Genomic DNA, 25,426 nt, shown 5'->3' on the forward strand with positions numbered 1-25,426 from the left:
ACAATACAAAACATAAAAGGATCACGATAGCCATTGTTCTATTCACAGAAGACAAACATTTGCAGATCGTTTCTTAATCTGAACATGCTGAACTTCTGCCAAACCTCTTTAAAACAGGATTGACTGTGCTAAAATATTAATCATCCCACACTCAGTCTGGGCATTTTGGCATGACGGTTCATTGAATGGTTTACTTGCAGATCAGGCAGTGTTGGGGTTCTTCAAGGATCTTCTGATGTAGACCTTCCTTTCATTTGGTTTATCGGTGAGAGATTGTGCTCAATTGTCACGTGCGCATAACAAAACTGCTTCAAGTACATTTTAAAAAGCTGTTTATCGCTCATCATTTCCTTCTTATGTCTGTCAAATTTTGCATGAATACTGTGAAAACAACTGCAAAACACTCTCCAGGGGATAGCCTATGAATGCAGTCTTGGGCCACTGTCGGGTAAGTTTGCTAATAGTAACAGTCCCAGGAGCACATGAATGACAAACCCCTGACATATCCATACAGCTGTCCAATGGGTACTGCTGGCTACAAATAGAACTTGAGACAGCCAAGATGGAGCATCATCATTATGGCCAAGTCTGTGACTCTCCCCATCTTCCTTTTGCCTTTAAGGGCTACTAGTTTCTCATTCCTCTCCATGGCTCCACCATCCAATACCCATCAAACTTTGTTTTTCAGCCCACTGCTTACTGTGTCTTGTTTCCTGCAGCTGTCCTGCTTCTCAGGCAGCCTTTTTGCCACCATTCATCTCTCCTCTTGTTTTTCAAGCCAACAATAATTGTCTTCCCTTGTCACACATCTTCCAAAGCCTCCCTTTTCACTAGCCCGTCTTTAAGCCAAATCCTAGCCTTTCTCCATGCTTCTTTCTTGCAGCAGGATATGAGTCCAGTGGCACTTAAAAGACCAACAAGATTTCAGAGTGACTTTGGAAATCTTGTTGGTGCCACTGGACTCAAATCCTATTGTTCAACTGCAGACCAACACAGCTACCCACCTAAAATTATCTTTCTTGCAAATTTTCAACTGCTCTTTCATCAACTACTGCTTCTGTTGTATACTCTGTCATCTTGCATTAGTCACTCCACTTCTTGGCTCCTTTCCATTTACTTTTCCTAACTCTTGGGATGCCTTCTAACTTGGCTTTCCAGCCCCTTTTGTACCTGGATACCTTCAGAAAAGCGAGACTGCGTTTGTGATCAATGTATTGCTGATAGTTGCAGTGCATCAATGGAATGTCTACAAACATTTCATGAGTTCAAATCCTCACATTGAGTGACCTCAGGTCACTTGCATATTCTCAGCATAACTTGCTTTACATTGCTGTGAGAACAAAATGGGGGGGGGGCGAGCTACTTTGTTTCCTACGAGGAACTCAAAGTAGGATGAAAACATAGATAGAGACAATGCAGTAATTTCTGCATCAAGGAGATTGCTTATTATTATGCAACAGCAGGACCATTCGAGACTGGAGTGAAGACTTTTGTGATCTTTGCCCCAATCCAGTCCTCCTGTAGCGCCATAAACAGGAAGAGAATTATTATTTATATTTGCATTGCAAATGTAAATAATAACTGTTATTAAAACTAGTTTTTAACATTTTATGATCTGCCTTGGGTGCCAAAGTTACAGTGTCACAGAAATGTGTTTCCGAAAGCACGGGGAGTGGGGAGAATCTGATTTTTATATTGATTCACCATCCAGATAAGCCTCCAGGGCACCTTGAAATCTCATTTACACCCAGCACCATGTAATCTACTGTCATCTGCAACACTTTCTAGTCTCCATTTTAAATAAGCTTCAAAGTGCAGACTTTTCAGACTCCACCAATATACCATGAAATACCTTCTCTCCCCTCCCCTCTACCGAAACACAGACATCTTTTAACATCCAGCCTTCAAACCCAAAAGTTTTCATCCTCTATTTTGGGATATTCTGGTTCGTTTATTTAAAAAAGTATTAAACTACTGTTAATTTTAGATCTGAAAATAGCACACTTTCAAGTGTGCTATTATTTTAATATTTGAAACCAGTTCACTGAGCTATGAAATTATACCTAAGGGGCAATACTTCTTGAAATAAATTGGAGTCTGTGTGTGTGTGTGCGTTTCTAAGTACGGATCCTCAATACCTACAACTGTGGGTTTTTTATAGTTAACTTATTAATGATCTTCTGGTCGCTTCGAGTTACAAGACAGACTTAAAATTTACTTTGCTAACAAACATTTTATACCGGAGAACAACAGAATGTATTCTCTTTACTTTACAGTAAGGTTTTGTAATAGGACCTAAGTTTCAGTAGGTAAGGCATCAAAGAATCATAATTATTGCGCCTTACTTGACGCATTAGGGACGTTAGCTTTTTTTAGTCACTTTGCATTCTTGATCGTACCAGTGATTATTAACAAAAGGTAAAGGATTGGTAGGCCTGCCATTAACAAAGGAAGGTTTAAAATGGTCGATTATTGCTTGAAAAATTTTAATCGCCTCCTTACCAGACAGAGAAAGAGCTAGCTTCAAATCCTCCAGAGTCCGCTAAACTTTGAGATAATTTAATACTTAGCTGCTCCGACCACTTGAGTCTCCTAAAACCCAGAGTTAGTTCTCCTGCTAGTTCTGGTTCTGGGTTCAGAAGAACATTGTTGGTTAGATTAAGGGGCAGTGGTCACTTATCCACAATCTCAAACCTGTCTACCAGGTTTTCTCTTTACTTTACAGTTGACAGCAAGCAAAGTAACAAACATTTTAGAAGAACATTTGAAAAAACACAATGAAAAATGAACAATACTTACAACCATACCGTTTAGCGACACCCAGCAGTCTTGTGGGAAATCCTGTAGTAATGGTACCAAGAACTGAAGGCAACCATCCCAGTGACAAAGTAGCAGCATCATTCCAATTAAGTTGAAGATTCTCACCACAGCACTTGCTAGATCATACGTCATGTGGAAAATCTGTTGGTAAAAGTTACACGTTATAAGTCAACCAGAACACACACATGCATATAATGTAATGGATAGTTTAGTTTACACATCCCCAGTCTGACGTGTATGTACAAAATAAGTACATCAACATCATTTAAAAAGAATTGAGAATGAAATTTCAGTAGTTTTTTCTTTCTTTCACATTTCCCTCTGGTGGACTACATCTTTGCCATTTTGCCCCACAAACTTTAATGGAGATCAACGCCGGCTTGTCTGAGAATCCTATGGTTTGCAAGAATGTGTTGAGTAGTCCATCTGAGTACTGTACGCCCTCCCCCGCAAAACAGGGAGAGGTCCCAAACCTAATTTAATGCATGGAAATTAAAAATACGTTATTAAATATTTTACTTAGTAATATTATAAAAGCACACAATATATATGGTGATGGCAGCAAATATATATGGCAATATATATGGTGATGGCAACAATATATGGTGATGGCAGCAAAATGGAAGACAGAATCTTGCCCAGATGTGACTGAGTGGATGAACAAATTGTGTGAATATGCGTTTATGGCCAAATTAATTTCTTATATACATAATAGACCCATCTTAGAATTTTTTTAAAATTAGAATTTTTTAAAAAATGAAAAGACTTTTTTGACTACGTAGTTGAAAACTAAGAAAAAACTAAGACTAGCTATTACTAAAGTAGATCAGCTGTAAAATTAACATTTTAAAATTTTGAATATAAAATGTTGAGCATATGGTAAGTAAAGGGATGGAGAGGAGAAATAGTTTGTAATATAATATGCTGCTATATATTCTGTTTTTATAGTCTTTGTATATTATTATATATCTTGTTTATGCTATTTTAGGCGCTGTTTACTGTATTTACTGTCTATACTTTTTTTCCCTTCTCAAATAAGATTTAAAACTAAAAAAAATTGAAAGAAACAACTGTCCCAAATTTGTACATCGTTGATAACACAGTGCTTGAACTGATGAAAAATCAAGTCAAATCATCCAGGTATGAAATTCTATAAATGATTATTTTAATAAAAAAGCAATTTTTTAAACTCTTCTGGCATCTGTGATCAAATGTAATTACAGTACTACCACAGTAATCTATTCATGTTACCCATGAATTAAATTTAATCATACCACTTTAAAGTTATTAAGAGGTATCCATCTAATCTTCAAATATCATTGTTAGTGTGATTATTATTATATATAATTTCTATGGAAATTGCAATATTTAATGCTTGATAGAGAGACAGAGGCTATTTCAGTCACCTAAAAAAACTAAAAGTACATGCACGCTTCCTTTGAATATGTTTGTTTTTCAGCACCATAAAAATCTTGAAAGGGTAGTCATAGCTGCTCAGTTATGTATTTAAGGATCCAATAGCCGATCCTCAGAATGATGTTTATTTTGACCCTAATATTCTCATTCTGCATATTATTTATTTAATTTATTTCAAACATGTAGGTGCCTCCTTTCCACCCAAAAAAGGGTCCCCAAGGCAGCATACAACAGATATACAAAACATTAAAATAATATTTAAAATAAAAACAGAGAGAGATATAAACATGCGCACACAACCAGGGAGGAGGTTTACTGGGTGTGTGCCAAATGAATTAAAAAAGTCTTTACTCAATAATGGAAGACAAAGAGGGAGACAAGAGGGAGGGAGTTACAGTTTCAAAGCCACAACTGAGAAAGCCCTTTCTCAGGTTGCCAATGATCTAGCCTCAAAGAGAAGAAGTTCTTACCCAGGGCTGCTAATTGCAGAATAATAATACCAACTGATATAACAGCAGTGATTGTAGGGTTGCCAGGTCCACGTCAGGAAATTCCTGGAGATTTTGAGGGTGGAGCCTGGAGAGGGTGGGGCTTAGGGAGGGGAGGGGCCTCTGAATGGTATAATACCATAGAGTCTACCCTACAAAGCAGCCATTTTCTCCAGGGGAACTGATCTTTGTCACCTGGAGATCAGTTGTAATTCTGGGAGATCTCCAGCCACCACCTGGAGACTGGCAACCCTAAGTGAATGGTTTATACACTACAATACAATACAGTCTAATAAAGAATATTAAAGTGCAAAGGTGCTTACAATAAATAAACTGGCAAGATATTCCACAACTTACAACATTATCTTCTCAATAAATACCAGAACTTCAATAAATACTTAAGTACAATTAATATAGTCCAGTAATGGCCGCAAGTAATACATATGTAATCTTATTCAAGTCCCTTGTTGTATTCCAGGTATATCCAAATTGAAGTCTCTTCTGACATTCCAGAAGGCATGTATAACAACAACAACAACAACAACAACAACAACAAGAATAGCTGCACTTATATACTGCTTTTCTAGACAGATGAGTGCCTCACCCAGAGTGGTGAACATGTTAGTTAGCTGGGGCTGAGACGAGTAGCTTACCCAAGGCCACCTACTGAGCTCATGGCAGTAGTGGGGATTCGAACCAGTAGAGTGCTGATTCGCAGCCGAACCATTAAACCACTGTGCTACAGCAGCATAAATATTATGTTCTTGAAGATGAATTTTAGCTATATGCCAGAGTTCCAACATGAAGCTAAACAATTACTGATGTATTTTCCTTCACAGACAGGACCATGTAAAGCAAATAGAGGCACAAACGCAACACTGATAGCCCCACCCAACGAAAAGCCAGCTGAAATAGCTCGTTTCACACAATGACTTTGCCAAGGGCAAGATAAGGATTCTAGAGAATATACCTGAAGGAAATAAACATATAAACATATATCAATCTTTATATAATCACTTGTCTTATTTATTTAGACTGTAATGGTGTATGCTAAACCTACGTCATACTCACTCCATTCTGGAGATTTCCACTCACTAAGAACTCAGCCTCTATTGACAGCCACATACTGTACCCCAAACGGAAGTGAATCACATTATAAGCCCAATGCAATTACCAACTTGCATGCAGCTTAAAGACATCATGCTGTACTCAGGGCACTATACTGGCTAATTTAAATGTAACATGAAAGATTCCACTCATTGTTAAGCCCACTGGGGGTCAAGGTACATAACTTGAAAATCCAAAATGCTTCCTGCAACAATTCTCTCTGGGTATCGCCCTTGGCACTTTTTATTGCTACATACAGTATTGGAACTTTTTCTCTCCACTATGTTTTCTATAAAGTGTTGTACTACCAATGCCTCAAGGTTTCCTCCTCTTATCCATGAGAGGAGCTCCTGAATCATCATTCTAACTGGATGCACTGTGCTGCCCACATATAAAAATGAACAAGTGCATTCTAGTAGATATACTACACCAGACCAGACACGTGACAGGTGGAGAAAGTATTAAGATGGATGCAAGCTCCCATGTCTGTTTTCCTAAATTATTTCCCTGCAGATGCCAATGAACAAACACTGCAATGTCCATAGGGGTGGTGGCCACCTGATCTACTCTGATCTAAGCATAGTTCCTTATAATCTGAACGCACCAAAACATCCGTGGGTTACAGGTATGTTGAAAAGCAACGGTTGGTACAGATTCACAGCCTGCAATCCTTTCCAGTAAATATCAATGCTTACATACTATTTTCTTGATGCTATTCGAAAGGGCCATGTAGTTCACAGCCCACCTTATCTGGCATTCTGGTGATCTAACATTCAGTTTGAGCAGTAGCCTTCTCTCTGCCCTGATGGCATGTTCCTGTGTCTCAGAGAGAATCTGCTCTGGGTACCCCCTAGCGCTAAAGTCATGCCTAAGGTTACCATATTTCCTCACAAGGTCATCATGGGTAGATGAGTTTCTTTTTAACCTCAAGAACTGGTCTTAGGGAATGTTTCTACGTGAATGACTGAGATGATATGAGGTATAGCGGAAGTAGGAGTTGCAATCTGTGCCCTTCTTGTATGGTCTGACCTGGATTTTATTTTCCTTATTCCTGTAGACCATTATGTCCAAAAATTTATGAAATCACAGTGGCTGTGCCTTGTATATTGAATATTTAAATCCACCGTATTCATCCAAGTTGTGAAGTTGTTAACTAACTTGGGCCCTTGAAAAATGACAAACAAATCATCAATATATTGTTTGAGCAAGATAATAATAGAAGGGATTACAATCCTTGTTCTGAATATGCAGGCACTCAAGCCAAACCATGAATAAGTTAGCTATACTCGGGCGGCAGCACATCTCATTACCACCCCTTTATTCTGATAATAAAATCGCCCTTTAGATCTAAAATAATTCTTTTCTAACACAATTTCAATAAAATTTAACAAAAAAGTAGGTGGCATTTCTTCTTCCCTAGCACTGAGGACCGCTTCTATCACATTGTGGGCTTCGTCGTGCAGAATTAACGTATACAGTTAATTTACATCGAGAGTCATAAAGATGGCATCCAATGGAATAGGCATTTGTTCAACTGTATTAATAAAAGACATGGTGTCTCTGATATTAGTTGGTGTGTTGATAATTACAGGCTGTAAAAACTTGTCTAGGTATATTGGCAGAGGTTCCAAGATGGATTTTTTTCCAGAGACAATAGGTCTCCCGGGGGGTGGAAAGCCCTCCTCGTGCACTTTGGGCAATACATAAAATACAGGCACCCTGGGAGGCTTGTTAATCAAAGCTTTACGAGTGGCTGATAGATTTTAATGATAGATTCTACTGATAGATGCAGAGTGGGATCACAGGAAATTGGGAGATAGCTGCTCCTATCCCATAGTTGTTGCTCCACTTCAGAAATATAGATGGCATTCAACGGAATAGACATTCGTTCAACTGTATTAATAAAAGACATGGTGTCTCTGATATAAGTTGGTGTGTTGATAACCACAGGCTGTAAAAACTTGTCTAGTTGTTGCTCCACTTCAGAAATAATAGTTTGTAGTATCAAAAATTACAATCCCAATTATTTGATTTGATTACTATTGAGGGATCATTATTTAAGGAATCCAATGCCCTTAATTCTTTGGTGGACAAATTATGCAACATTCTAGCTTCACTTTTCTCCAGTCTCCCTACATCTCTAAGCACAATCTGCTCAAAGGTGTTAATGTGTGCATTACTAACATTAGAAATGAAGGTAGACCTGCTATGGATAGACATTTCACTGCGATCAGGGACTCGATGTTCACCTAACAGTTTCTGCAACTTGAACAACCTGAGCAACTTAAGTCTATTCTTTAGTGAAATGCTGGGACAAAACTAAGTCCTTTGTTAAGGACATTCATATCAGTTTGTATTAAAGTCTCTATTGAAGTTCTGGTATTTATTCATATTTATTGAGAAGATAGTGTATGTTGTGGAATATCTTGCCAATTTATTTATTGTAAGCACATTTGCACTTTAATATTCTTTATTAGACTACATAGTAGTATAGTATATAAATCATTCACTGTTGTTATATAAATGGGTATTATTATTCTGCAATTAGCAACCCTGGTTAGGGCCTTCATCTCTTTGTGTTTTCAGCGTTTACTGGGGTTGCCTCTCTTTTTTGATTTAATCATCTAGCCTCAGCTGGTGGGGGGAACTGAAGCAAGGCCTTTAAAGATTACCGGAGTGGCCCAGGTAGGTTCATGTGGGAGAAGGTAGTTCCAAGCTATATAGAGCTTTAAAATTCAATACCAGCACCTTGAATTGAGGCTGGAAGCAAATTGGGAGCCATTGTAGATGGAACAAGACTGGAGCAATATGGTCACTACTAAACACTGCAGTTAACGCTCTGGCTGTAGCATTCTGTACCAACTGCAGCTTCCTGACAGTCTTCAAGTTCCACAGAGAGCGCATTGCAGTAATCTAATCTGGATGCTACCAGGGCATGCATCTGAGTGGCAAGATCGTTTGCTGTCCAGAAAGGGCCACAGCTGGCTCATCAGTCAGAGCTAGTGACAGGCGCCCTTGGACACCACTGCCATCTGTTCATCCAAGAGGAAGAATGAGTCCAGCAGAACTTCCAAACTACAAACCTGCTCCTTTGGGGAGCATAACCCCGTCCAGAACAGGAGACATCTTTATCCGGGGCCACGCCTTCCCCTGACCAGTAGCACCTCTGTTTTTTCAAGTTGACTAATGAAAAGGTGAGAAAAAATACTTCACCAAGGCTTCCTCTAAGTCTGTAACAAAGCAGGGACTTGAAATCAGATTCAAATCCTGATGTTATCTAACATTGCACAGTTACTCTCAGGAATATGAGTCAAGGATTTTTTTTTTTTAAGAAAAGAAAAAGAAGCTGCAGGATTGAGTCACAATTGTCTGAAATGATTTTCTGTTAGGTGAGCTGTGAATCAACCGTGAGAGCAAAGAATGGTTTCTTTTCTCAAATGTAAGTACTGCTTAGCTTATTTAAAAGTATTTATAAATATCACACACCTATTTTTAAAACACTTATTTATATGTTTTACAATATCAGCTTAGATAGAGACATAAGCGACAAACTGTTAATATTAAAATTGCAGTCTGTTAAAAATTATAACACATGGGGTAGCCTAAATAGATTGTTTAAAAATCCACTTTGAGACAAATGTCAAAATCTTTATTTTTGAAAGAGAGAAAAACTATTTTCATCTTGCCAGAAATGTTATAACATGCACCCCGATTCCAGAAGCATGTTTTTGATTATCTTGGAATTATCTGAATCCCCAGCACAGTAAACTGTGATACAAATTTAAGTAAATATCACAGGTCCTTTCCTAAAAGCATGATAATCCACGCATTCAATAAAGTCCCATTACCTGTTTATCTAGGTGTAAGAAGTCAAAATATTACCAGTCCGTCAATATTTTTACTAGCTTCTTTGGTTACAATGCCTTGCACTATTTGTCACCTTCTCCACCTGAAGATAATTCTTATTTGTCAAAAGCAGCCAGATGAATGTCTGTTTGGATGCCTGAATTAATCCTCTGCACAAGAATGCACCATTGCAATCTCATTCCCACGTAACAGTGGACTGGCCCTTTAACTTATGGGGAAAATTCCTGGTAGATTGCTGCCCTGGTGGGACACTAAAGGCCTAAGAGAAACTGAACTGTGGGCTCTGCAATGCAGGCAGTACTGTGGGATCCACATAGTACTGGGCCATAGACCCTGGGCCATAGCAATAATATAGGGACAATGTAGGGTCACTAACACCATTGTTACTGGCATGATAGTCTGGGACCAAGCCACATGGACCATACAGTGCTGTTATCTCCAAGGCTATTTGAACATCCCAGTCCACTCTCATCCACATTGCACAATATTACAGAGAGCTGGATAGGGCTGCCAGGAATCCGGGGGAGGGGCAAAGGGGGGAGTAGGGGGCTGGGGGGGGCTAGGGGTCCAGATCAGTAAAATCAGTAGTTTGGAGGCGGTATGTACTTAACTGGACATGAGTGTGCTCTGTGGCTTCTCTGTCACCAGTGCAACAGGGCAGCACAGGAACATGTGCATGCACTTCTCCCCCCTATGTTTTCTTTCCGCCAGCCAGGCGAGCAGAGATGGGGGGGGGGCAGGGGCAGCAACAGGATGGCAAGCCTAGGGATGGAACAAATAAGGAGCCCTATGCCAAAAACCTTTCACCTAGCCAAGCACAGATATATTCCTGTGACTTCCATATTTCCCTTTCTCTTTCAAATGTATAAATACACAGGCTTAACAGCAGTGACGTTGCACATTATCCAGGGCTGACACGTCTCTAATCTGAAGCATCAGGATTGTAGATTTCTTCTTGGGGTCTCCAAGAGAACAATAAAATGGAATAGAGGGGATGTTCATTAAATTTGCAGATGATACTAAATTGGGAGGGGTTGCAAATACAGTAGAAGACCAAATCAAGATTCAAGGTGATCTTGACAGGCTGAAAACCAGGCTACAACTAACACAATGAATTTCAACAGATGTAAATCTAAAGGTCTGCAAAAAGTTAAAGGCATAATTATAGAATGAGGGAGAATTATCTTGGCAGTAGTACATGTAAAAAGGATCCAGGGGTCTTATTAGACCATACACTGAACATGAGTCAGCAGTGGCTAAAAAGGCAAATGCGATTTTAGGCTGTATCAACAGAAGCACAGTGTCAGTCCCAGGTTCAAATCCTAGCACCTCAAACAAGAAGGTTGCGGCCTATTGCTAAGGGTTTTGAGGAGGGTAGCGGCGCGGGAAGGAATACCCCGGACAAGGCGCGTGGAGGAAACTGACCAAATTTTATTGACAAGAACAGCAAACATAAAGCAAACAGGAGCATTGGCAGTCATGAGGATCGGATCCCACAAAAGCATCGGCTGACCCGCCTGCCAGCCGATGACCCCTCCCCCCTCAGGCCCGTGCTGAGGGGGAGCCTCCAGGAGTGGCATTCAGCGGGGAGATCATCTGGGTGTACACCCCTGCATGACCCCCCCCCTGCCACCTGGGAGTGAGTCCGCCCTGACAGCCCCCGAGCTGGGCATGTACCTCCGTCCTCACTCCCAAGATCCCGTAAGGGGATCCCCTTCCCGGGGACCAGGGCGAGCCCTGATCCCCGCAAAGAGATCCGATCCCATGACCCCCGCCAACCTTAATAAATCAACAGTAGCAAACCATAACAAAGAGGGCGCGGTGGGTGGGATGTCGCTGCCGAGCCGGAATGACGGGGGGCGGGGTCGGAGGCCGGAATTTATGCCGGCCTGCCAGACCTGAGGGAAAACTGCTCTTCCCAGGTCCGGCAGAGGCCCCGCCCCCGGCAGCCGGCCGGGCGGCCCCAGGATTGGCCGCCCGCCGTTTAAACCTATTGGCTGCCGGCCGGCCCAGGGCATGCTGGGCCGGCCAGCAGAGCCGCGGCCGCGCCGGCCCTCCTCTTCCCCCCCGCGGCCGCAAACTACACACCTGGTAAGTCAGGCGTTCGCGCTTCTTGGGAGATCCTGGGAGCTGCTGTAAGTTAGAATAAGTAGCACTGAGCGAGATGGATCAGACTACTCAGTAGTCTCAGTATAAGGTATATTATGTTCAAGAGCAAGGGTTTAGGTGGGCACCTGTGTTGATCTGCAGTAGAACAGCAGGATTTGAGTCCAGTGGCACCTTAGAGATCAACAATATTTTCAGGGTATGAGTTTTTGAGAGTCAAAGTTGTTATCTGAAGAAAGGAATTTTGACTTTGGAAAGATTACACCCTGGAAAACTTGTTGGCCTCTACGGTGCCAATGGACTCCAATTCTGCCATTGAGTAGCACTGAGTATTTCTCGATGCTTATTCAAAACTAATTAAAATGCACATAGTAATTCAATTCACTTGCATTTCTAATCCGGCTTTTCAGCCAAAATTTACTCTCAAAGGGCACACAGAATTTTTTTTTTAAATGTCCATTAAAAAAATCAATACTAATTTTCTGAAGAAAGGATTCTCAACTGTGCCAGATTCAGACAATATGGAAAGAGGGCCTGACTGATTTTTGCCCTTTCACGGATGACCCCATAGTTGGTAGAAACTGGAGAGAGGAGACACTCAATTGGAGGGGGATCAAGGAACGATAAAGGACTGTCTGAAATGATTTGCTTCTAAGACTTGGCTGTCACTGTTCCATGTTCCTCCAAGGAGCAGTGTCAACCCTTCCTCCCAAGAAGACTAATAGTGTAATCTTGGCACTAGTTTTGGTGATTTATCTCATGTGAGGAAATGCCTCCAACTCCAATCCATCTTTCTGTTGGTCCCTTTCATGGCAGTTGGCAGCTGGAAGGAGCAGGGAAGTTTAGCTGCTTTCTGCCCTCTCTCTGATGGTCACTATCAATCGCAAACTCATCTTTGTAGTTAGTTATACATCATGTACATGGTGAATTCCATTTTATACAGTATGTCCAATACTTTTTTGCATTGTTTCTAATTTTTGTAATCCTGTTTCTGTTGCGTTGCTTAACAGATGCCGCATGATATTTAATTGCGTTGTTTCACTCTACTGAATCTGCCTTAAATAGTGAGAAAAGTGGCCAATAAAATAGTTTAATAAATTAATAAATTAAAATGTATCCTTACAGTGTGCTGCCAGAGATGGCTGAATTAGTGTTTTGAAAAAGGAGTTGAACAAATTCTGTATCAAATGAATGGGAATCTAAATATTTGACTCAGATAAAGCTGCCATAGTCAGGGATCATTAAGGCATCTTATTCAAAACAGATGAGGCATTTTTTCAATGAATCTCTAAACATAAGAATAAGTTTTTGCAATATCCAAATAATTTCAGGGATGAAAAATCTTCCTAATAGAAAAGAATGAAAAAGGGATCATTAATCAAATAGGAGGAATATGCTAATCAACATTTCACCTCTTTGACATTGGAGAGCTTATCGTCTACACACCAAACTCAGAAGTGGAAATCCATAGGGAGGTCACAAACTAGCAGGGCTCCCAGCCCCCCCCCCCCGTGGGAGTGAGGGATCTTCTACTCCCAGCCTCTGCCCTCCACCGCAAGTCACCTGGACAACAGGGGCGGGGGAAAGCCTGGGAAACAGGCCTGGGAGACAAAAAAACTCCTGGGCTGGAGTGCTCCTGCTGGCTGCAACATCACTTCCTCAAGTTATGTTATTGAGACCAGCAGTGGGCATGCTCCCACACTTCACAGGGGCTGCATCTGGCCCTAGTGAAGGGAGGGAGCATACCTAATGCCAGGCACAATAATGCCACTTCTGAAAGTAGAGATGTCATTCCCCTCCTGGGGCAGGGATCCCCTGCTCCCACCCTCCCCCCACCCCCACTTGATTGGCCAGCAGGAGAGTGCACTTCCCGGGGCACTTGCCTCAGGTGGCATGGTATGCCCCTGGGCAGTGCAACACCCCCCTCCTGCACCCACAGCAGCCTGATTCGGGCTGAATTGTGCTCGCAGTGGGCCCAATTCAGGCCAAATCCAGCCCCCTGGTGAGCACGGGCACACTCCCAGGCTGCCCTTTGACCTGCATGATGATGTCACCTCCCGAAAGTGATGTCATTGCGCATGCCCAGGAGTGCGTGAACGCTGCACGCATGTGAAAAAAATCCCTGAGAACTCTGCAAGATAGGTGCCAGGCTCCTGATCTCCTGTTGGGGAAGTCAGGGGACCTGGCAACCCTATCCGGAAGTGATGACATTGAGCCCAAAAATCTAGGTAACTAATATAAAAGGCAAACAGTCATATTAATTTAATAAAAAATTTAAGAGTGTAGTTCTGTGATTCTGGCAGAAAAGCATTCCCCAAAGATTTTCCCTTACATATGCATATGCATATACATATATTCTTGATTGTCCTGGCATCTAAGGAAAACAAAATAAATGACAGTAAATTTGGAGGTTGATTATACAGCTACCAACTTTGTCTTTCCAAGCTGTCTTGCTTGTAACAAATACTAGTTTAATTGCAGTGCATTCCTAAGCATGTATACTCAGAAGTAAATTCCACTGAGTTCAATGGCGCTTACTCCCTGCCAAGTGTAGTTAGGATAATTTCAATGGATTTACAGTACAATCCTATGCAGAGTTACTCCTATGTAAACCCATTGGTTTCAGTGGATTTAACCTGGAGTAACTGCATAGGGTTGTGCTATCAAGAAAGGTATAACTCTGTTTAGGGTTGCTCTGTAAATGTCGTTTGTTAGTTGAGTGATGAATGAGTGTTGTTACCACTGGAATCCTCACATGGGGAGCAGCTTCTGATCAAGAGTGTTCATTTAAAAAAATTGGTACTTTAATCTGCTATTAATAAAGTAATTGGTTGAGGCTGTTTAGAATTGTTTGTGTGCATGTTTTAATTGAGAATACTAATACTAAACAGAATTACACTCTTCTGTATGCATTGATTTCAACAGACTTAGAAGGGTGTGGCTCTGTTTAGGATTACATTATAAGACATTAATTATTACTTTCTAAGGCACTGAGTGAAGTTGCATAAATGATCTTGGAAAATGAGACAAAAACCTGTATGGATTTGTAGCTTGTTTGACAATAATAACCCCCTAAATCCACACCGAGGCGTCTATATATAAATGGCCTTATTTTAAAGGTGCTCAGCACCTGCAGGCCTGATGTTGACTTAAATAGGATTTGTGGTTTGTGAGTGTCTCCTAAAAAGCAAGCTATTTATATTTAGGTATCTAAAAATGTCCTGTGGAGCTTCTAGATTTAATGGTTTGGGCTTTAAATGTTGCCCTGCCAGTTCCCTTTCATAAGCAACCTGGTGCTTTCCCCCCCTTTCCAACTAATATTATTATATATGCCTAGTGCTAAAATTATGTAGTTTATTTGCACGAGTTGTAGTCGTATATTGTCAAGCCTGTTTTAGTTCTACATGTTTGCCTCTTTCTATCAGTTCTCACTCAGATTAGTTTTTATTCTTCTAAGTTTTTACCAGAGTGCATCAAGAACAGAAATTTTTATGATGCATGCCTAAATACAATTATTTGGCAGTCAGACCCATTAACTTCAATGGAACTTATTTCCATGTAATTAAGCATAGGACTGTAGTGATAAGAGAGAGTACACCAACAAAAATGGAAGGGCAAGAAACATTATTATGAAAGGGCTGATAGAGTTGACTGGATATATTTATAGACAAATTTGGATTAGGTCCTACTGTTATAAAGCTAATTTATAATAACCCAAAAGCTAGGACCATGATTAATGCAAACCCCTCTGAAAAATAAGAAAAACCTGACAAAATTCCCATTGTCATTCCATTTGTCCTTACAAAAGAACCTTGGCAAAATACACAACTGGATAGATCAAAATATATGGGATCAAAGTAGGGATCCCAGATCCCCCAGTGGGAGCGGGGGATCCCCCACTCTCACCCTACCACCATTCACCTTGCTGGCAGAGAGGGGAAGGCAGTGGAAAAGGCCTCCCAGGCATGCCTGCACTTCTGGGGCTTGCGCAATGACATAATTTCCCAGAAGTGACATCATCACACTGCCCTGGGAGCAACAAAAAAGTGAGTGCTGGGTCTCCATCCTACTGCCAGGATGGCAAGGGGGCCTGGCAACCCTAGGTTAAATGTAATTAAAATATAATACACAAGTAACAATCAATAATTGCCAAGACATCAAAAACTGACTTTGTTATGAAACCTGAAACTATGTTGTTGGGAATTTTGCCAGGTAAGACTGAAAGAATATTACATGAAGTGTTCAGAGATATGCTGATGACAGTCAGAGTAATAATGGCAACTAAATAGAAAACAGAGGAATGTCCAACTAGTGAAAATTGGAAAGATAAACTGGCAAAATATGTTGTAATGGCCAAACTAACAAAAGACCGATTAAGGAATTTGAAAGGAAATGGGAAACTTATTACACCTATTACAGATAAAGACAGCAAATAGATGATAATAGATAACTTTCATTGGTTCTGATTTTCATAAAGTTGTAGAAATGTTGGTTTTCTTAAGTTTTTGATATAGATTTAATTAGAATCATATAATATAATATTTTACATACAATTAGTTTTAGATGTAAGCTAGGTTTATTAGTATAACTTTTGGAAATGTCTTTAAAATGCTGTGCTTGCCTCTACTGAAGTAGCAACTATAATGTATAGATATGTTATTGTTCTAAAATATTCAAAAGCACTGTTAAGTTAATCTTGAATGGTTATAACTGACAGTGTTAAATAATTTCTTCATTTTAAACCAACCTTATTCTATAGTTTATTCCAATGATGAAGTATATTAAGATGAAAAGAGGAAATATTTTTGCGCATTGATATGTAATATAAACAACATACGTAGTATAAACAACACTGATATGTAATATAAACAAATAAACAACTGTTGGTGGTCCCTGGCCCAAGGGAGGCCTGCCTGGCCTTGGTCCTGGCACCAACCTGGTGGAACTCTCTGTCTGAGGAAACCAGTGCCTGGCGGGATTTATTATCTTTCCGCCAGGCCTGTAAGACAGAGATGTTCCGCCAGGCATATGGTGGAGGCTAGGTTGGCCCCCACTGGCCACACTAAAGATCTATCCACCACCCTACATATGAGCCAGGGTTTGAAAAGCAGTATTTTATTGTCGCCATCTGAAGAGAAGCTGTATTGTATAAAGTTGTTATAATATTATTTGTATACTGTTTTATCTGTTTTTAACTGTTATTTATGTAAATTGAAATGTTGTACTCCGCCCTGAGCCCACCTGGTGGGGAGGGTGGACTAAAAATCTAATATAATAAATAAGAAAATAAATAATAACTGGAAATTGCATTGTAAAGGTTATGTGTTTACTGTAGTTTGACAGTCCTTGTAATGTGTATCTTAAATTTTCTTTAAAGTTTTAAATTTCTGCCTCCTCTTTCCCACCTTTTTTTCTTCTGTACCCTTGTTTAAAAATTTTAATATATATATATAAAAGTAATTCCCGAGATATCTTATGGTCTTTAAGTAAATTGCTTGAAATAATGGCTGGAATTGGTAGAACACTGGTATATAAAATTAATATTAATCACTCAGAATTTCTGAAGGGCAAATTTAGAAGAAAATTGAAATCAGGAACTGACTTGACAATATAAAGTAAGAGGAGGTGAAAAGGTTAAGTACTTGGGAATGTTCTGAAGAACTTCAGAAGCAGTTTTGTTTAGTATTAAGCATAATATAGGAAGATAAAAATGTCATGAAGATAAACTGAATAAGTAGGATTTTGTCAATTAAATGAATTACTGGTTTACTGATCAGTATTACAACTATGGCAAAAAAAATCTATGAGAGGATAAGAAAGCTAGAATTAGAGAGAGGGAAATTGACTGCTGGTTTTGAAATGTGCGTCAGACACAAATTAAATACTGGGAAAATTTAAATATTTAGAAAGTAAAACCTGACACATGTAAATGTGCTAGATTTAAAAGGGGACTTAACATCTATTGTTTCTTAGTTCATTTCTGAATTCTGTGAAGAGTTCAATGCATGCATAGCTGGTCATTAGAGATGCTGACAAACTTATTTCCTTGGCTCAGAATAGGAACTTCAGTGTAGGGGTGTGCACCCAAAACAAAAACAAAAAAATCCATGAAATCCTGATCCGGGTTCAGGGATCTCAAAAATGTATGGGATTCCTGAAATCTGAGAGAGACTCTCTGATCCAGTAAGAAATATCAGAGGATCCTGGATTTATTCGGCCATTATTCCCTACGGTGAAAACTAGCTGGGAGTTATCTGGGGGATCTGGAGGCATTTTCAAGGAAACCACCAAATTTGCAGGGAACCTACTCCGTCCTGACTGTCGTCTAAAGACCCCTCCCCCATGTTTCAGGAAGACTGGACTCTGGAGTCTAATTATATGGACCTCTGAAGAAGATGCCCCCAGTCATGTTCCATTATTTCCTATGGGAGAAACATTCTCAAGCAGGCTCTCAGGCACAAATACTGGCAAGGCTGCCAGTAGCCAAAGGCACACTCCCATATGCAAGAGGAAGCATAAGAGAACCAAAGTGAAACAAGGGGACCAACATCAATCCAGAAGATCATGTCAAAACAGAATTCCCCTCAAAACAAACTGAAGTGAAGGACACTATTGCAACTTAGCCCAACTGAACCATGTCAGAGCTCCTGCATGGATTAGCCACTCATTCCCCCTTCCCTCCTTTCCCGCCTCTCTTGGAAAAAGTCAACAGACTCCTGACACCTTCCAATGAGGTCATTTCCTGGTGCCAGTTGTGGCAGGTAGTCTCTTCAATGAAGTGAAACCAGGGGATGCTGAATGGCATATACACATGTGGCCACAGATACCATTCTGCTATATTCTATATCTTGGTGCCAGAAGGAAGCATTGCAGAAGATAAACCTTTTATGATTGATTGTCATAATATACACATTTGGAATCATAGAATCGTAAAGTTGGAAAGGGTCTTACAGACCATCTAGTCCAACTTCTGCCCAATGCAGGAACAGCCTAAAGCTGTTCCCCCGACAAGTATTTGTCCAGCTGCTCCTTGAAGACTGCCAATGAGGGGGAACTCACAACATCCCTAGACAGCCGATTCCACTGCTGAATTTCTCTTAAAGAGAAAAAGTTTTTCCTAATGTCCAGCTGTTACCTTCCCCCCTGTAGTTTAAACCCATTGTCCTATCCTCTCATGTTAACAGGAACAGCTCCCTTCCCTCCCTTAGAGCTTCCTCAGCCAATGTGGCCAGAACAGAAAAGAGTGAAACAAAGTTATCTCTGGCTTTGTTCTTCATTCTTATGAATTAGCTGTAAAGGTCTATGTGGCTTTGATAAACACAGATCAGGCCACTTACACTACAACTGTAACGTTTTAGTGGCAAAAAGCAGTGAGCTTACTACAGCAGTACTAGCCACTCTGCAAGTGTGAATCAAAGTATGTCACACTCGTATGTACTGTATTACATAAGCAGCTCTACTCTCCCCTTGGTGCCTTGATGTTATTTTGTACATTACCCAGTGGCGTAACGTGGTCCAGTGACGCCCGGGGCAGGATGTGCTTTTCCTCCCCCTCCCCGCGGGTCCGGGAAGTGACATCATCGTGCAGGGGCACCCCACTCACCCGGGAGTACTCCCCCGATTCAGGACACTCACCATCCCTTACCACTTCACTGCAGCTGCATGAGCGGCTGCAGCAAGGAGGTAGGAGTTGAGCGGAGAAGTGGGGAGGCAGGCCACCTCCCCGCTTGCTTCCCTGCTTGCCTCTCCGCCGCCTGCCACACCGGTGGGGTGCCTGGCAATGCCAGTGAAGGAACAGGGACGCGGCCTACCTCCTTGCTCGCATCCCCACCTGCCACGCCGCTGGGGCGCCCAGCTCGCTGAGCGCCAAGGTGGGCAGCAGTGCCGACAAAGGGGTGGAGAGGTGTGCCACCTGCCGTGCCGGAGCACCCAGCTCGCTGGGCACTGAAGCAGGCAGCAGCAGTGAAGGGGCGCTCCCGGGGGGAGCCATGGACAAGGCGCCCCCTTAAAATTTTGTGCCCGGAGCAGCCACCCCCCTGGCCCCTCACACGCTATGCCTCTGACATTACCTATTGAGCTGGGGATCAAGTAGTAACCACAATTTGGGTGTGGGATAGAGAAATCTAGGGTTAGTGCTATGTCACAGCCAGGCCAACTCTCTGCACTTGCAGTAATTGTGGCACAGGATACTAACAGGATACTAACGCCAATTAAAGATACTAACGCCAATTAAAGATGAACAAAAGAAACCTCATAAGTAGATTTAGACAATGCAGCTTGAATTCTGGATAGGCTGTATGTCAACTGAGTACTACTGTCAACATTCTCAGTAAGGGATAGCTGGCAAACTGTTGGCCTTGTTGAGGGCAACTGGACCTTTCTCATTGATATCAGGAGAATCAGTCTGGTCCTATTGGCCTACACAGTTTGTAAAGTACTTAAAATGGGAGCAGTGTCTGCAACCAGTCAATGTGTGGAAATATTTGGATACCCGGAGGACAGCATAAATGAATCCTAACGTGCATAATTAATTTTCAGTATATTGCTTGGAAGTCAGTAATTTTGCAAAAAAAAACCAAACTAAAAAAACCACAGTTATGTTTGTGATTCAAAGCTGCCAACAAATCTAGAATGTGTGAATTCACTTAAACTAACCCCAGAGGGAATATGCCAGAGATTTAACAAAGTGCACCCTATTTTTAACCGGAAGTGTATCTGAAAGCATGAACTGTGGACAACCGGTTCACTGTGACCTTTTAAATTGCTATTTTCTAAAGTCAAGCAATAGAACATTTAATTTTATTATGCTAGCCTCATTTCTTACACTTCAAGACATGTAACAAAAATATGGACCCTATTTGTAAACTACAACCACCCCTATACGTATGTGCTCCCTGCTCCATTAAACACACACACACTCACAGACACATGAGAAAACAATTCTATGGTGGAGAACTAATCAATGGAAATTACAATTTTCATCAACTACTAATATGTAAATTAACAGTTGCACAACACTTGACCAGACACAACACGACAATTCCCAATTAAACAAATGCAGGCATTTGAAGCATGTATGGATAGGAGTTGGATTGGGACTATTTACTGGCATGTCTTATTGAGTTTTCAACATGGATTATAGTATAGGCATCAGTAAAGGAAAACATAGTAGACATGTGGTAGAAATGTAATAAACATCTATTATCCATTCTGAATGGCATTCCATTGACATAACAGTGTGAATGACTCATTTATAAGGCTACCCTAGCTATATTTTGCTATACCATCCATTATATTGTAATGAGTCATTCCCAACAAATAGCTCTGGTATGAGAGTCAATGGAGTCGGCAAAGATGTGTCATTAGAATTTACAGTGGATGATGCTACCTAGGGTTGCTGGACCCCCAGCGGGGGATCCCCCGTTCCCAATCTCCTCCCACCTACCCCTCACCTGACCAGAGGGGGAAAAGGAGTGGGAACGAGCATCCCGGGGCACACTCCTGGTGCAGCGCAATGACATGCATCCTGGGGCACACTGCTGGCATGGCACAATGACATGATGTCATTGTATCGTGCCAGAAGTGTGACCGGGATGCTCATTCTCTCTCCCAGGAGTGATGTCATTGCGCAGGCCCCCAAGACTACTTCTAGGCTTTGCGCAGGGACAATTCAATGCCCAAATCAGCCCAGCACGAAGCCCAGGAGCACTCCCGGGGCCTGCACAATGATGTCACTCCCAGAAGAGATGTCACTGCGCCCCAACGAGAGTGGACACACGAGGACATCTGACAGGTAAGTGCCTGGTCCTGCCCCCCTGCCAGGAGGATAAGGGGATCTGGCAACTTTAATGCTACTAAAGTCCTGAGCCATGACAGTCATATACAGTTTGCATGTTACAGAAGGCAGAACAAAGGAAGGGGGGAAGGGGAAAGTAGTATTTTCCCTTTGGAGCTCCCTTCCATGGACAGCTCACTGGCCTCAGTCACTATTGGATTACAGGAATATTGGCCTTCAGAAGTATGACTACAGGCCAAGCTACAAGTGACGAATGACACAGGTTGGACACTTGTCAGCTTCCCTCAAGTTTTGATGGGAAATGTAGGTGTCCTGGTCTTGCAGCTTGTCTCTCCGACTGCTGTCCAATGGACTTTTCAACTGTCACTTGTCCAACATTCCGTCAAGCTGCCTACATTTCCCATCAAAACTTGAGGAAAGCTGACAAGTGTCCAACCTGTGTCATTCGTCACTTGTAGTTTGGCCCTAAGACGTTTTATTTCAGCAGACCTTTGGATAGGTGATCTTTGGTGCTGGGCTGATTTTATGTTTCTGCTAGTTCTCAATGATTTTAGGGCTTCCCTAGGGATTTAAAGCATAATATTTTATTGATAATGTTAGCAGTTGATAAATGTAAAACCTTTTAAAAACTACTACACCTTAATGATTTCTTTTTTGTTATGGGCCTGAAAAACAGCTGAAAAACAGGAAATTCATAAACATAAATAAGCAGCATATGTCTCAACATACAGTAGGTTTGCTAATTAATACCATTAATCAAAAGTTGTTCCCCAAACTGGCCATGTTACTCCCATGCTGCACTGTGGTGCTCCCATTATTGCCTGGGAACCTAGGGACACCTTGTTACTGTGTAACTGGAGAGTGTGGAACATCTGATAACAAAAAAATAATCATGAGATAAAAGTCCACTGGCACCTTAGACTAACATTTGGTCAGCCAATTTGGTGTAGTGGTTAAGAGCACAGGACTCTAATCTGGAGAACCGGGTTTGATTCCCCACTCCTTCACTTGAAGCCAGCTGGGTGACCTTGGGTGAGTCACAGCTTGTCGGAGCTCTCTCAGCCCCACCCACCTCACAGGGTGTTTTGTCATGGGGATAAAAATGACATAATTTGTAAACCGTTCTGAGTGGGTATTAAGTCATTCTAAAAGGCAGTATATAAATTGAATGTTGTTGTTGTTGTTGTTAAAGACTAACAACATTTAAGCTGCCACTGGACTTTGGTTTTATTTCGCTACAGTAGACTAACAGAGCTACTCGTCTGCAAACAAAAAGGAAAATCATGCTCTGCCACAGTATCCTGACAAGGCAAAATGCTTATATAGAAAGTCCACCTCAAAGGGAAGGAAGCAAGTATATCCTACCCACTAATCTTCACTTGCAGTCATAGCTCGAATCATATAGCAGTAAGAGGCTCTGCTCATCCCTGACCTTTTCCATTCAGATTTCCTCCATCTGCCTTCATTAGCCCTTAGTGATTTGCCTTACCCTTCCTTCTCCCTGGGGGCCAGAGATGACATAACTAGCCAGCTTGTTTGCTTCAGCCAGCCTCCTCCCCGCCCTGCTTTCTGCCGCTTTCAAGCAGGAGGCTCAAAGCACAAGTGTCGGTAGTGTAGCAGTTGCCTTCTCCAGTGTTACTCCAAGCGCCATCTTGCCACATCTGGGTTCGTTAAGCAAGTCCAACTCAAATTCAACCTCCTCCTAACAAAAGAGCGGCTCAGTGCCACCTATAAAACTCATGTTAAGATTTTTAAAAGGCAGTTCATCCAGTGAGGTGGATAGCTGTGGATTCAAATGATAAACAAAAACAAAACATGATCATTATCACAACATGGAGTTACTTCAAAATGAGTCAACTGAGTACTTCAAGCCTGTTCACTCACTGATGGGCTTAACTTGGTTTTAAGTGTCAAGGCTTCACTCAGGGCTCAAGCTAGATGTTGCGACTTTTAACAAGTTGAGTCCAGGGACCCCAGACCCAACTCATGTTCCCTGCAGTCATACAGGAGTTTGCCAGAACTGTCTTTTAAAGAGCTGCAGAGGCCCAATTCTGCTTGGGACTGTAGCCTGCAGGGAGGAGGGGCTTCTGCTCCCAGGGCCTATTTCCTGAGCTGAAATGTCACCAAGGACATTATTTGTCACATTTTGAAGCTTTATGGTTGGGGGAAGAAAGGAGCCCATCCTCCATACAATGTGAGCCATGCAGCTCTTTAAGAGGCAGTTCCTTACAGCTCCTGTATGACACAGGGATCTCAGATCCCTTGGTGGGAGCGGGGGATCCCCCACTTCCATCCTCTGCCCCCCGTCTCCACTCACCTGGCTGGCAGAGGGAAAGGCATGGGAATGGGCCTCTGAGCGTGTTCCTGGGGCAGCATGACATCATTTCCCAGAAGTGACATCTTCATGCAGGCACGGGGGCACGCGCGCACTCTGTATTGCACAAAGATGACTCCCAGGACAGCACGAAGATGAGTTCTGGGTCCCCCCTCCCACCGAGAGGGTAAGGAAACCTGGCAACCCTAGGACTTCAGGGAACATAACTCCAGACTTGACTCATCAAGTCGTAACACCTTATTTTAGACAATATCAGCAAAAAACACTGTATTTTTCAGCACTTCATTCATTTATTTACCACACCATCCTTTCACTTTCCCCCTTTACTTTCCAGTCAGTTGCATTTACTGCAAAAGTCATGCTAAAGAAGAATTTTATCAAAAGTTAAAGCATCTTCTTGATTAGAGTCAGAGAAAAGGACAGGAGGGAAGAGACATGGAAGTGCCAGAACCAGCAGTTACGCATTTTGTGTAACGTGCAAGTAACTTCTAAAACTCAACATATATACTGATCTTTTACAGGCAATATAAAAGATAGCAGCCTGAGCAACTAATGACTACAATAATTGGATTAAAGCAAATTTACAGTCTGGTTTTAATCAGGATCACTCAGATATTTAGGATCAAAAGCATGTATGATTATGTTGGAAATCAAGCAGCCCATATTTATTTGACAGTAAATCCAACTGAGTTTAGTAGGGCTTGCTTCCAAATCACTGTATATAATATAATACTGGAACATTAGGCCACAGAAGATAGTTTCAGGTGGGTCGCCATTTCAGTCTGCAGCAGAAAAACAAGATTCAAGTCCAGTAGCACCTTAAAGACCAACAAGAATTTCAGGGGATGAGCTTCCCAGAGACAAAGCTCCCTTCATCAGACATGTCCAATTACATGACGACCTTCTCGTGAGAGAATCGTCATGGTTGGACAGACAGTGTAGCAGCTCTCCCTAACATGTAATGCCAATTGTCTTTGACAGTCACCTTCCTCCCCCTCCCTCTCTCCTTGGCTGGGAAAGCAAAGCAAAGAAAAAAGTGTGTTGGGGGGGATCCAATCCATACTTTCAGGGTGAGGAGTTCTACAAGTTGGGTTCTCCTGGGATTCTCCAGTTCTGTTGGGCTTTGTTCATTTCTTTGCAGGAGGCTTTGGATCAGTGGTTACTCTCCTATTTTTGGGTACCCAGGGAAGGCTCCCCCCCACTCCATAGGGTACAATGGAGAGTGGCTGGGAGGACCTTATTCAGGAACACATACAATTGGACCCCTTGGTCCAATTCACCTAAAACTTGGGTGTCTTTAAAGGACAGGCAGGTCTCAATTTTGATGTAATTTGTATTAAAAACAGATCCCCCACCCCACAGAAAAATTTCCCCCAAAGGGAATAATGGAGCCAAATGTATTCGAATTTCTGGAAAAAAAACAAATCCAAGGACTTTACTGGTATTTTTGAACCAAAATGTCTGGAATACTGATATTTATCAGATTTCTGA

At 41.6% G+C, this 25,426-nt stretch overlaps 1 protein-coding gene across 1 annotated transcript in view; it reads right to left on the bottom strand.

Annotated features, from left to right (window-relative positions):
• Positions 1 to 25,426, bottom strand: part of HCN1 (hyperpolarization activated cyclic nucleotide gated potassium channel 1) — a 248,871-nt gene that overhangs the window by 89,762 nt on the left and 133,683 nt on the right. Inside the window, exon 3 of the mRNA XM_054986971.1 lies at positions 2,800 to 2,961. Coding sequence (XP_054842946.1) covers positions 2,800 to 2,961 — 162 coding nt within the window. The remainder of the gene's footprint in view (positions 1 to 2,799; positions 2,962 to 25,426) is intronic.

The sequence above is a fragment of the Eublepharis macularius genome, chromosome 8 (genome assembly GCF_028583425.1).
Source record: "Eublepharis macularius isolate TG4126 chromosome 8, MPM_Emac_v1.0, whole genome shotgun sequence".
Lineage (NCBI taxonomy): Eukaryota > Metazoa > Chordata > Lepidosauria > Squamata > Eublepharidae > Eublepharis > Eublepharis macularius.